General features: G+C 39.2%; 1 protein-coding gene across 3 annotated transcripts in view; it reads left to right on the top strand.

Annotated features, from left to right (window-relative positions):
- Positions 1-13,197, top strand: part of STRN3 (striatin 3) — a 101,956-nt gene that overhangs the window by 77,998 nt on the left and 10,761 nt on the right. For all 3 annotated transcript variants that reach the window (XM_005299168.5, XM_005299166.5, XM_005299169.5), the window contains 3 exons: positions 4,235-4,410; positions 4,570-4,617; positions 11,461-11,582. In XM_005299168.5, coding sequence (XP_005299225.1) covers positions 4,235-4,410; positions 4,570-4,617; positions 11,461-11,582 — 346 coding nt within the window. The remainder of the gene's footprint in view (positions 1-4,234; positions 4,411-4,569; positions 4,618-11,460; positions 11,583-13,197) is intronic.

Raw genomic sequence — 13,197 nt, 5'->3', positions numbered from 1 at the left:
CAAGCAAAGTGTGCTCACCTGCAGCTCAAATTGACTCTAATCCTTCCAAACTGATCTCACTTCTCTAGATTTATTTCAGCTAGTGAATGGCACCCACTGCCCCTTTGAGGATGCATTATTGAAAAAGTTATTGACAGTTAACTTTACAACTAGATTAGTGAGCTAAACTGATGGTCCAGTGAGAGTGAAATGTGTATGTGCAGCAAGGCTAGGGTTCTTGTGAAGCCAGAGGCTATGTTGTTACAAAAGCTGGGTGGCTAAAGGTGATGTACTATGGTAATTAAATCTGAGCTACACCCATGCGTCGAGAGTTTTAGGCCTACCCATGGCAGCTTTCAGAGTTTTCATCCCTCTCCCCATAGTTTCAGCACTCGTGAACCTGTGCCATGTATAGCTCTTAGCTCCCGACCCCAGCTGCAGCACTGCATGTTTGGTACGTGCTCTGAGCAAACCTTGTGCTCTGCTCTCAACTATGATCTCAGTGCTGCGTACTGTGCCATGCATTGAACAAAGGCTGCTGTGACCCCATACCTCTGCCAGCTCATCCTCTCCTTGGTCTTTTGGTTTCTTCCACTGCATTCACTACGTTGCAGCCTGATGTCAACACAATTCATTGAGTGGATTCCTCTGTCCTAACCCCTTGACCAGCACTGATTTGGGGGTTGTAAGTTCCAAAAACTTTTACCCTTTCATACCTCTCTTTAGAAGTTACAGCGTTCTCACTTCTTTGGGGACATCTGTGTGAAGTTACACATACAACAGTCATCTTAACTAATGAAACAAGATTTCATTAACAGAAAAAATGGAATTAAAATAAGCTGTTTGCTTCACATATCTAGACTTGTAGGATATCGCACACAAATTTATTTTTCCTCTTTTTTTAAAGAAGCTAGGAAATTACATGTTTATATCAAAAGCATGTTATTAGGGTTGTAAAGTCAGGAAATCAAGATTAAAAAATGTCATTGTTAAGGTTGCATATCTGACCTCAATTCTTCCCTCTTTTGCATATATGTTATGAGACTATCTTTAATCACATGACTACATACTATATATTCCACTTATTTAGTGGATAGCATGACCAGTCTTCAGAGAATGACTTGGAGTCGTATAGTTCATGAGAATTTACAAGTTCACTGCCTCATTTGAGGCAGAAATTGGATGGTGTACAGTGATTGAGGCAGGGGGCAGCAGGAAGAAATAGAATGCCCTTGTGTTTGAGACCTTCTACTATGACCCTGGAAAACTGGATTTTGTCCTTGGTGCTATCACAAACTTCCTGTGATACCACATGACCATTAATTGTGTTATTTCCTGGGTGTCCAATCTGAGACAATTGAGGCCCAATTTTGTAAGGCATTTAGACACTAATAATTCAGTATTTAGTGCTTAATTCTGATGGTGTGCAGTAAATAAGACATGGGTCCATACATTGAATAATGTGGTTAAAAAATATTGAGCAGCTCTCTTGTTCACTAAACACTTCCCTTCCTGAATGCAAAAGGGTGTGTGTGGAAAAGTAGTATGAGATCATGTAATCAAAGATATTATTATGCATACATATGGGGGAGGATTTAAGGTTTCATGACCAACCTTAATTCTGGCACTTTGTAAATTATGATTTATTCACTTTGAAATTGTATCATTTTAATGTTGTGTTTGGCATATATGTATATTATTTTATTTGTATTACAATAGCACCTAGTGGCTCCAGTCATGGTTGAGCCGAATTGTGCATGGTTGAGCCCATATTGAGCAATCCAGCGATTGAGCAAACATATTGTAAGAAACAGTCCCACTCATGAAGGACAAGAAAAGATGGGAGAAAGGAAGTAGTAGTCTCATTTTACAGATGGGAACTGAAGTTCAGAGGTTAGATGACTTTCCCAAGGTTGTACAGGACATATGGAGAGAAAGAAATGGAACCCAGATCTCCTAGATCCCAGTCCAGTCTCTTAACACCAAGCATATCTTTTCTCCCTGTAGTTTTCAAAGTAGCTACATCTCAATGTACTAAATGTGATATTTTTATTATGGAAGGGGATAATCAGAAATGAAAAGGTTAATATTATGGAATGTGGTGTTTGTATGGTATTGGAATATGGAATTCTGTGTTATAAGTCTGCATTTGTAAGTCTTGTAATAAATGCATTACTTGATATGGATAATTTGGCATAATGTGTTCATGTTAAACTGAAATCTATTCATATTAGGAAGGTGTGTTTCTAGCCCCCAATAGCTCTTTAGGCTAGTGTATGTAATTTTTCCAATCTTGAAAGGCCCAAGGGAAGGTTGAGTGGGAGTCGTAAGTCAGTTTAGAATAAGGATTTGGTCCAAGAAAAGGCACTATAACAAACTTTACTTTATTCATTACTTTCAGACCTCTTTAAAATACTGAATGATGACAAAGGATTTAGCATTTTAATATGCCTATGTTAGTGCCATAATTAACTTGTAGGATGTGAGAGTTACAGTTTGGCATGGTGGAAGTATGAAGTTTTGAATGAAGATCAGTAAAATTTTTGTTTTTCATAAAAGCCTAGACGAATAGTATAGACTGTGTTGTTGGAGGAATGGTAGTTAATTTGATAATAGAGAGAAACAATTCAAAATAACTCTATATAGAAGATTTAGATTTTACATTTGCATAAATATAATCTAAATCCAGTCCAGCTATTAATGGAATTTAATACAGTTGTTAGCTTCTAGCTAATTAAGTGCCTGATTGTGAGGGGAGCTGAATGCTAATCACCTTTCAAGATACTCTCTTTACTATGTAGGATCAGGCCCTGATTGTCCAGCTCTTTTCTTTCTTTGGATTCTGTTTTTGTTTGAGGGACTGATAGATTTTTACATATTATCTAAAAGAATTGAACAAAATTATAGTTCATTATATTGTACAACTGCAGTGTATAAAATGGATTTGAAGTTTTAAAATGGGAAAATATCTCGTATTCTTTTGAATTTTTCTCCTTTTAATTTTATTTCTCTAAAAGTAGTTTGGTTTTTATTAAAATTCTATTTATGACCTTGGACATTATAGTATTGTCTGACAGAAATTACAGTTACATTTTCTCATAGAATAGATGTTAAAATCAGAAGGGATGGTTATGATACTCTAATCTTATCTCCTGCATAACATAGGCAATAAATCATCCAGTCTGACAATAATTATATACAGCAAATGTCAGCAATATTTAAGGCTTTCTTGGAGTAGGAAAATCTCACTGAAGAGGAAAAGAGAAAACTAAGAAAATAATTTTTCAGATTTTAAAATGAAGACTCTAGTAACAGTAGATTTGAGTAGTATTTTAAAAGTGTATTTCCGACAGGACATCAAAAATGCTATGTTGGAGTTTAAAAAAAAAAAAAAATTGAGTCCCTTTTCAAGATGTTTAGAAAAGATGCTTTTACCGCTTGCTACTGTTGTCATAGTCAATAAGTATTCTTGTTTCTTAACTGGTATGGCTTTTTACAAGATACAAAATTGATGCATAAAGTACTAAACTCAATATTAAACAGTAATAATTGTTGTATTCTAGTCTGTGTGGCCCTAGAAAGATTGGGAATAATATTAATCCTGTATTCGTTATATAGACTTTTTTCTATTTAGAGCTGAGGCAAAAGCTACAATTACAACAGAAGAAAAACTTGCTCTTGCAGGTTTAGATGGTACTGAGATTTGATTTGCTATCCTGAATACCTTTCTGGAAAGATGGATCATAAAAGCTAAAAAGGAGATACTAAATAATTTTCCCCCAGATACTACATGAAATCCCAATATCTTTACATTGGTTGGTTTGTACACAAATATTGGTTGTCTCTTTAGTTCTATAGCCTATAAACATGAATTGTGATGGATACTGGTTCACTGGAAAACTATCCAGTGGCATTTTATATTTTGTTTCTCACTTGTTAGTAAACTTTTAAAAACATGTCAGAAATTAGAAACCATTTGGCAAATAGGATTTCTTTACTAAATTCCCGTGCCTTTTTTGCAGACTCCTTGGTTTTGTCTCAGTATTATTGATATAGCTCTCAAAATTTTGTTTTGTTGTGCAGAGCTAGCAATGGATGCTTGAATTTTTTGTATCTCCAGCAAAACAGTACTTATTTAAATCCATGTCCTAAACACTTCAGTCTTCAAACACTAACATACAGTATATAATTTTATATATAAGATCACTAAAGATACTACATAAATATTTTTGTTTGTTTTTGTTTTTGTTTTTAGCTGCCAGCCAATAAAGATGCCTTTCGGAAGACATGGAATCCTAAGTATACGCTACGCAGCCATTTTGATGGAGTGCGAACATTAGCTTTTCATCCTGTAGAGCCTGTGCTGGTTACAGCCTCTGAGGACCATACTTTAAAACTTTGGAACTTACAGAAAACAGTTCCTGCCAAAAAGCAAGTATATGGTGGTTTTCTTTTTTAAAGTTTGTTATATATGTTGTTGTCTGATAAGTTGTCTCTCTCAAATCTTTTTTCATTACATTCAATTTAATAACAACATTTTAACAGATAGTTTAGTATAATCACCTTTCTGTTTTTTTGGTTTTTTTTCAGGAGTGCCTCTTTAGATGTAGAACCTATCTACACGTTTAGGGCCCACATGTAAGTGTTTGCCAGTTCATACTTCAGAAGCAGCCATTGCCACCTATTATGGATTCAGTAAAATGTTTAGGCTTAAAGATCACAATTTTATTAACATTATTTACACGTGGTGCCAAAGATGTGCATAATTGTTTATAAAGCAAGTAAAAACTGTCTCTGTCCTGAGGAGTGCACTTTCAAGATAAAAGGACGACCACAGGGGATAACAAATGTAGAAGGCTTAAGGGGAAGGGACAGAGGATGTGGAAGAAGACACTGAAATTGTGCTGTAATGAAGACTGCCGGGTTTTTTTATACAATATGTAAAGTCTGCTTTAAATGGATTTTGAGAAGAAGCATAGGAGGTGAGGGTGGAGGTTTAGTAGATGGATTTAGGAAGGAAGCTTGGAAAAGGATACAGAGGACAGGCATGGGTTGAGTGAATAGAGTGAAGAACAAAACGAGACCAAGCGTAGATGTTGGAAGGATCTAAATTGCGTAGGGCCTTGAAAGTGAGAATGACTGATCCAAATTCAGTGCCAAAGGCAACAAAGAGTTTATGAAAGGGATTTCGGGTGGGTTAGTTTGGACATAGGTACCAGTTGAGGCTGATGTTTTCACAACAGAGTTCTGAATAAGATAGCGGTTGGGAGTGAAGCAAATGCCAGGAAGTCCAGTTGGGGGAGAGTTGAATTAATCAAGATGGATTATGATAAGAGCCTGATCATGACTTCAGCCAGAAGCTCTGCAATGCCAAACCAGACCACCTTACCCATGGGTCTTGAGTTTACCTATTTTTGTGTTTGGATGGGTGTCTCATCTGAGATGCATCATAAAACCTATTCCCGCTTCTCATACCACAATCCAAGTTTTGGGAAGAGGGGCTAGTGCAAACTGGATTACCCCAAAAGGGATTCTTGTCCATCAAGTTGTGACAATAAACTCACTTGAACAAAATAAGGCCAGTGCAACCTGTCAGCTGCTCTGTAAAGCAGCTGATCCAGCATTTATAAAAAACATGCTGATGGTAAATGACTGTTAGATCACTGAACTGTTGCACAGCTACCTGAGACCCAGTCAACTAACCCTGGCTTCTGACTCAGCAGAATAAACTAGAGGAAGGCAAAACCAAATAACACAGGATGGCATTGATGCACTGAGGGGAAATTCCTTTCTCTTGGTTATGGCAGTCAAGAATAACCAGTCCCACATCCAGCAACTACAAGCTCCAAAGTAACACTCCTGAGGTGAAGGTGTGGAAAACTTTCTGCTTCTGAAAATGGCATATGCTTCTTTCCCATCCAGAAATATTTATGGATTATCCTTCCCTCTGACAGAATAATTTAGGTGGTAAAATAAATCTCCTAATCCCATGCCAACCCACAAAGGAGGCAAGCCTGCAGCCCCAGGACTTGGCCCTGTGCTAGGTCTGACAAGTACAATTGTTGTTGTGAGAATTGCAGGGATCCTAACTGCTTAGGCACATTCTAATCTTGGGGGAATTCTGTGCCAAAAAATAAAAAATACTGCGCACAATATTTTAAAATTCTGCAAAATTGTTCATATTATAGTTGTCAAAATAATGCAATATAAACATCCCAGTTTCAATTATTTTTGATAATTTATTTAAACTACAATACAATGGATGGAGAAGGGAACTGGGGAGCATGGGAGAAAATCCCCAAACCCCCTTTGTCTAAAGTAATATAGCTAGGTTTGATCCTTTATTTCTAGTTATTAGTCATAGAATCCTAGAATATCAGGGTTGGAAGGGACCTCAGGAGGTTATCTAGTCCAACCTCCTGCTCAAATCAGGACCAATCCCCAACTAAATCATCCCAGCCAGAGCTTTGTCAAGCCTGACCTTAAAAACCTCCGAGGAAGGAGATTCCACCACCTCCCTAGGTAACCCATTCCAGTGCTTCACCACCCTCGTAGTGAAAACGTTTTTCTAAATATCTAACCTAACCCTCCCACACTGCAACTTGAGACCATTACTCCTTGTTCTGTCATCTGGTACCACTGAGAACAGTCTAAATCCATTCTCTTTGGAACCCCCTTTCAGGTAGTTGAAAGCAGCTATCAAATCCCCCCTCATTCTTCTCTTCTGCAGACTAAACAATCCCAGTTCCTTCAGCCTCTCCTCATAAGTCAGGTGCTCCAGCCCCTAATCATATTTGTTCCCTCCGCTGGACTCTTCCCAATTTTTCCACATCCTTCTTGTAGTGTGGGGCCCAAAACTGGACACAGTACTCCAGATGAGGCCTCACCAATGTCGAATAGAGGGGAACGATCATGTTTCTTGATCTGCTGGCAATGTCCCTACTTATACAGCCCAGAATGCCATTAGCCTTCTTGGCAACAAGAGCACACTGTTGACTCATCCAGCTTCTCATCCACTGTAACTCCTAGCTCCTTTTCTGCAGAACTGCTTCCTAGACATTCGGTCCCTACTCTGTAACAGTGAATGGGATTCTTCTGTCCTAAGTGCAGGACTCTTTAATGAAGATATCGAACAAAACCGGCCCCAGGACCGACCCTGGGGGCACTGATATCGGCTACCAACTAGACATGGAGCCATTGATCACTACGCGTTGAGCCCGACGATCTAGCCAGCTTTCTATCCACTTTATTGTCCATTCATCCAGCCCATACTTCTTTAACTTGCCGGCAAGAATACTGTGGGAGACCGTATCAAAAGCTTTGCTAAAGTCAAGGAATAACACATCCACTGCTTTCCCCTCATCCACAGACTCAGTTATCTCCTCATAGAAGGCAATTAGGTTAGTTAGGCATGACTTGCCCTTGGTGAATGCATGCTGACTGTTCCTGATCACTTTCCTCTTCTCTAAGTGCTTCAGAATTGATTCCTTGAGGACCTGCTCCATGATTTTTCCAGGGACTGAGGTGAGGCTGACTGGCCTGTAGTTCCCCGGATCCTCCTCCTTCCCTTTTTTAAAGATGAGGACTACATTAGCCTTTTTCCAGTCATCCGGGACCTCCCCCGATCGCCATGAGTTTTCAAAGATAATGGCCAATGGCTCTGCAATCACATCGGCCAACTCCATTAGCACCCTCGGATGCAGCGCATCCGGCCCCATGGACTTGTGCTCGTCCAGTTTTTCTAAATAGTCCGGAAGTACTTCTTTCTCCACAAAGGGCTGGTCACCTCTTCTCTATACTGTGCTGCCCAGTGCAGCAGTCTGGGAGCTGACCTTGTTTGTGAAGACAGAGGCAAAAAAAGCATTGTGTACATTAGCTTTTTCCACATCCTCTGTCACTAGGTTGCCTCCCTCATTCAGTAAGGGGCCCACACTTTCCTTGACTTTCTTACACATCGGGATGTTTTTTTCCTGCAACCTCAATAGTCAACAAATATATGCAGCCATATGCTCAGTGTTGCATCATAGGCAACTTAAGAGTAAGTGAGAGTTGGGGAATCAAAATCACAGTTTATATTGGCTACTGACCATCTCCAGAAAGGTCAGTAGTAAACATGGAGCACATTTTGATAATTTAGCCCAGTTCTAATCACTGAAGCATCATAAGCATTTATAAAACCATACTGTCATTTACAGTAGGGCTCCTTTATACAACTCTGGCGATGTAAAGGACCCTTAAAACTTTTACACCTGTTCTGTACTCCTGGGGGAATTCACTAAGAATGGGAACGGTATACTAACAGTGAGAACTAAGCAAGCAGGCTGCTACATTATGCTCTGCCTGAGGGGACAGAGCCTGCCTCAGCCTACCTCCAAACACCCTGAAGCCCCATCCTTCCATGACGCGCGTGCCGCAATAGCAAGCAAGAGGGACAGTCTCTCTCGTTCACTCACTTCCACGCCTGCTCAGCCCACCCATGTCTTCCAGTGATGATTGACATCTCCTCTGGCTGTACAGGCTGCTGGGGAGGAGCGAGTGACTGTTCTTTTGGCTTCCCTTTGCTTCCCCATAGAAGTCATTTTTCTGCGGGGAAACAAAGAAATCTGCAGATGACATGAATTCTGCTCTTGCACAGTGGCACAGAATTGCCCCAGGAGTAACATTCTGAGGAACTCAGCAGATGAGATGTTGCAAATCTCTATAATATATTTCAGCGGTTCTCAAACTGTAGGTCAGGACCCCAAAGCGGGTCACGATCCCATTTTAATGGGGTTGCCAGGGCTGGCATTAGACTTGTTGGGGGCCCAGAGCCAAAGCCTCAGGGCTTCTGCCATGAGTGACAGGGCCTGGGCAATGGGGCTCAGGCTTCGGTCCCCCCTCTTAGGGTCGCGTAGTAATTTTTGTTGTAAGAAGGGGCTTATGGAACAGTGAAGTTTGGGAACCCCTGAATATCTGTACAGAAAGGTAGATGGCATACTGTTATGGATAGTTGTCATTGTTTCCAGTATATGCCCTGTTCTGTGATTTTTGGTTTGGTTTGGTTTTTTAAGGAGAAAAAAATTGGGGGGATTTCTAGATAGCTTGTGGATTTTTTAATTTTTATTATTTTGTGGCAGTCAGTTACTCTTCAAAAGTGGCTGTAATGGATGCAGCCCCCCCTTTTTTTCCCCAGTGTTGTTTATCCCCAGTCTCTCCTATCTCAAAACAGTAAATGCAGTAAACCTATTGCACTATTATAAATGTTATTGCCTAAACTGGTGGACAAGATAATCCAAAATTAAAACTGAAACTACATTTGTGTCTGGGTCCTGCAGCATTTCTGTGTCTGAAATAATCTAGAGACTCTGAATAGGGCTTCAGATTTATCATAGCATTTTTTTTTTTAATCGAAAGTCACAAAAAAGTCATGATAAATGTAATAGAAATTATGGGTTTAGGAGGAAATGGTGTGTAAAATCATGGACGCACTTTTTGAAAATGGGGGAGGGGGGGATGACCATGTAGGAGGGTCGCATTCTGTCCCCGGGGGGAGGGGGCATGTTACAGAGCAAGTCCACCTCACACTCATCCCACAGTGGTGGCTCCTGTCCTGTGGGGCTGGCCCAGCTCCCCGCTCCTGCCTTCATTTCTTGCCACAGTGTGCAGGCAGCGCCCTTCTCCCCACTCCCCCCCCTTTCCTGGCCCTGGAGGGATTATAACAGATGAATTTAATTCTTCCTCCAACATAATGGGAGGCAGGTGGGGACTCTGCCAAGAAGTGAAGTGAAGTTTCCTATTCCAGTGTCCCTGGTCTGTGTAGTGGTGGCAGCCAACGTTTTCCCTTATAGGATCATAGAATCACAGAATTGTAGGGCTGGAAGGCACCTTTGGAAGTAATCAAGTCCAGCCCCCTGTGCTGAGGCAGCACCAAGTAAACCTAGAGCATCCATGACAGGTGTTTGTCCAACCTGTTTTTGAAAACTTCCAGTGATGAGGATTCCACAATCTCCTTTGAAAGCCTATTTCAGAACTTAACTACCCTTATTTGAAAGTTTTTCCTAATATCTAACCTAAATCTCCCTTGCTGCAGATTACATCCATTACTATTTGTCCTGCCTTCAATGTATATGGAGCACAATTTATCACCATCTTCTTTATAACCCCTTTAACATATTTGAAGACTGTTATCAAGTCCTTCCTCAGTCTTAAACATTCCCAGTTTTTTTAACTTTTTCTCATAGGTCAGGTTTTCTAAACTTTTTTCTTTCGTTACTCTCCTCTGGACTCTCTCTACATCTTTCCTAAAGCATAGTTCCCAAAACCAGACACAGTATGCCAGCCGAGGGCTCACCACTGCTGAGTAAAGGGGAACAGTTATCTCCTGTGTCTCGTGAATGACACACCTGTTAATGCACCCCAAAATACTAGCCTTTTTTGCAACTGCATCACATTGTTGTTGACTCGTATTCAGTTTGTGATTCTCTATAACCGCCAGATTTTCAGAAGTACTACCAACTAGCCAGTTATTCCGTTTTGTAGTTATGCATTTCAACCAGTTGTGCCACCTACCTTATAGTAATTTCATCTAGACCACATTTCCTTAGTTTGCTTATTAGAATGTCATTTGGTGTCAAAAGTCTCACTTAAATTAAGATCTGTCACATCTACTATTCCCCTTTTCTGCCAGAGCAGTAACCCTGTCAGAGAAGGAAATTAGGTTGGTTTGGCATAGTTTAAATCAATGTAGCTCCTATGGGAGCTTGCAAATCGATTGTTTAATTTGTTCCAGTATTTTACCAGGTATTGAAGTTAGGCTGACTGGTCAGTAATTCCCTGGGTCCTCTTTGTTCCTCTTTTTAAAAGATTGGTATTATGCTTGCCCTTCTGCAGTCCTCTGGGACCTCACCTATCCTCCACAAGTTCTTGAAGATAATTGCTAACAGTTCCAAGATTGCTTTAGCCTAGTCCCTTAAGTACCAGAGGATGAATTTCATCTGACCCTGTCGACTTGTATACATCTAACTTATCTAAATAATCTTTAACCTGTTTCCCTCTTCTGGCTTTCATTCCTTCCCCTTTGTTGTTGTTAATTGAGTATCTGGTCACCCTTAATCTTTTTAATGAAGACTGAAGCAAAATAGACATTAACATTGCAGCTTTCTTGATGTCATCAGTTACTAGCTCTCTTCACCAACTTCAACCATTCTGTTTCCCATAGAATTTTATGTAATACATTGAATCTTAATAGAAAGACTTGTAGGTAAGATTATTTCTGGGGAGTGTGAGGTTTTTATGCCATTGTTTTCAAGCACCATTAATAAAGTTGCAAAAAAAATCTTAATAGAATCATTTTACGATTTCATTAGAAATTAAACTTTGCAGAGAAAAATGAATGCAATGGTTTTCAGTTGTCTTGTGTTTTTTTAAACACATGCTTTTACAATTTTCATTTCTGCTCTATATTTTAGCCAGTAGTAAAATAATTTTTTTTTCTTTTAACAGTGGACCTGTATTGTCATTGGCAATTAGTTCTAACGGAGAACAGTGTTTTAGTGGTGGCATTGATTCAACCATCCAGTGGTGGAATATGCCTAGCCCTAATGTGGATCCTTATGATACATATGGTAAGTGTCTTCTGAGAATGAAAGATTGTCAGCATATAGACCTTGATGAGACTTCTAATACTATTATTGTTTGATTCTAAAGTGGTTCTGAAAGTCACAGGTTATCTGAATTACTACAAACAAATCTTTATTAATGTGCTTTTGGGTATGTCTGTACTGCAGTCACAGGGTGTGATTGCAGCTCAAGGAAACATAGCTAGATTACAACTGGCTCAGGTATCTTGGGCACTGGAGCAGTGAAGCTGTAGTATCCCACACTTCTGTGTGGGCTAGCCCGACAAGTAATTCCCCAGGGTTCTGAGTGGGCTTGTGTAGCCTCTGCTGAAGCGCACACTGCTGTAGCTTCACTCTTCTGGTACCCAAGTTAAGAAGATTAAAGCTAGCTCAGGTATGTCTACTTGAGCTGCACTTGTACTCTATGATTACAGTATAGATATATCATTTGTGTTCTGTATTCTGAAGGTGGGATATGTGCATATTGTACATCAAATGTATAAGTATGACAAAGTATATTATTTCATTCTCTGATAATTTTTAGTTCCCCAGATAAAGAAGAGGCTTATACCTTTTCTTCCAGTACAGATATTGTAGCTTATTTTTGTTCTAAAGCTATTGATGGGCTTTGAGTGAGACTAGTGCTTAATATATGTGTCTTCGTTTTCCACCTGTAAAATCAGGTTAGTTCTTGCTCACTTTTTGTGTAGTGATTTGTGATCCTTGGATAGAAAGTGGTATAGAAACAGAGAACTTTTAAAACTGTTTTCTAAGTTCTATCGAACCCATCATTAAAATTATCAAGTGTACATAAAGATATATTTACCTTTCTTTCTTCCTTCCTTCCTTCCTTCCAGTCAGCAGGAAATGTGCCTTTAATTTTTTTGGTTTTGTTTCTTTTGTGGTGGTGGTGTTAAATGCTACAGATGTGCTTTTTGTCATCTTACCCATGATCCGTGTAAAATCTAGAAGGTGCATTAAATTAAGTTGGAAATTAAAATACATACCATTTTGATGAACAAACATTTAAAATTATCTTAAGAGTGACTTTGGAATAAGTTATTTTAAATATCAGATATTGAAGATGTATTAATTAGTTCAAGATAGTGGTACTGTTTTCAGTGTGGTTTCTGGCAACTGTTAATTGATATGCTTTCCTGGAACTTTTAATGTTTTTTTTTTTTAATGATCCCCACTTCGTGTAGATACAGATTCTATGTAGAAAAACTAGTATATTAGGAGAGGATGTAAGAGCTTTTATGTGAAAAAGGAGTTCTTCCTAACTCTCTTTTATGAAGAGTACTAGTTTAAAGTAAAATTCTGATACATATTGGACTAATACAGAATCTATTTAAAACAAACAAACAAAAACTTTCATTTGTTCACAGTGATCCCGATTCTGAGAATTTTCCAATGTCCTAAACTTATGGTTTGCTAGTGCCTTCAGTAACCATACCTCGTAAAAAAAAAAAATCTGTTTCCAAAAATATCAGCACCAAAAAAAAAGTCTGTCTTTCACCCTCCATTTCCTGTTGTCTCTGATAGTGACATAAGTTTCACATTTAGGCTAGGATACTTCTAGGACAATGTTTAGATGCAGATTTGACTGAGTAGCCTTGCC

This window comes from Chrysemys picta, chromosome 4 (genome assembly GCF_011386835.1).
Source record: "Chrysemys picta bellii isolate R12L10 chromosome 4, ASM1138683v2, whole genome shotgun sequence".
Taxonomy (NCBI): Eukaryota; Metazoa; Chordata; order Testudines; family Emydidae; genus Chrysemys; species Chrysemys picta.
Note: the sequence above shows the minus strand (reverse complement) of the source record. Positions and strands in the feature narration are given on the sequence as shown.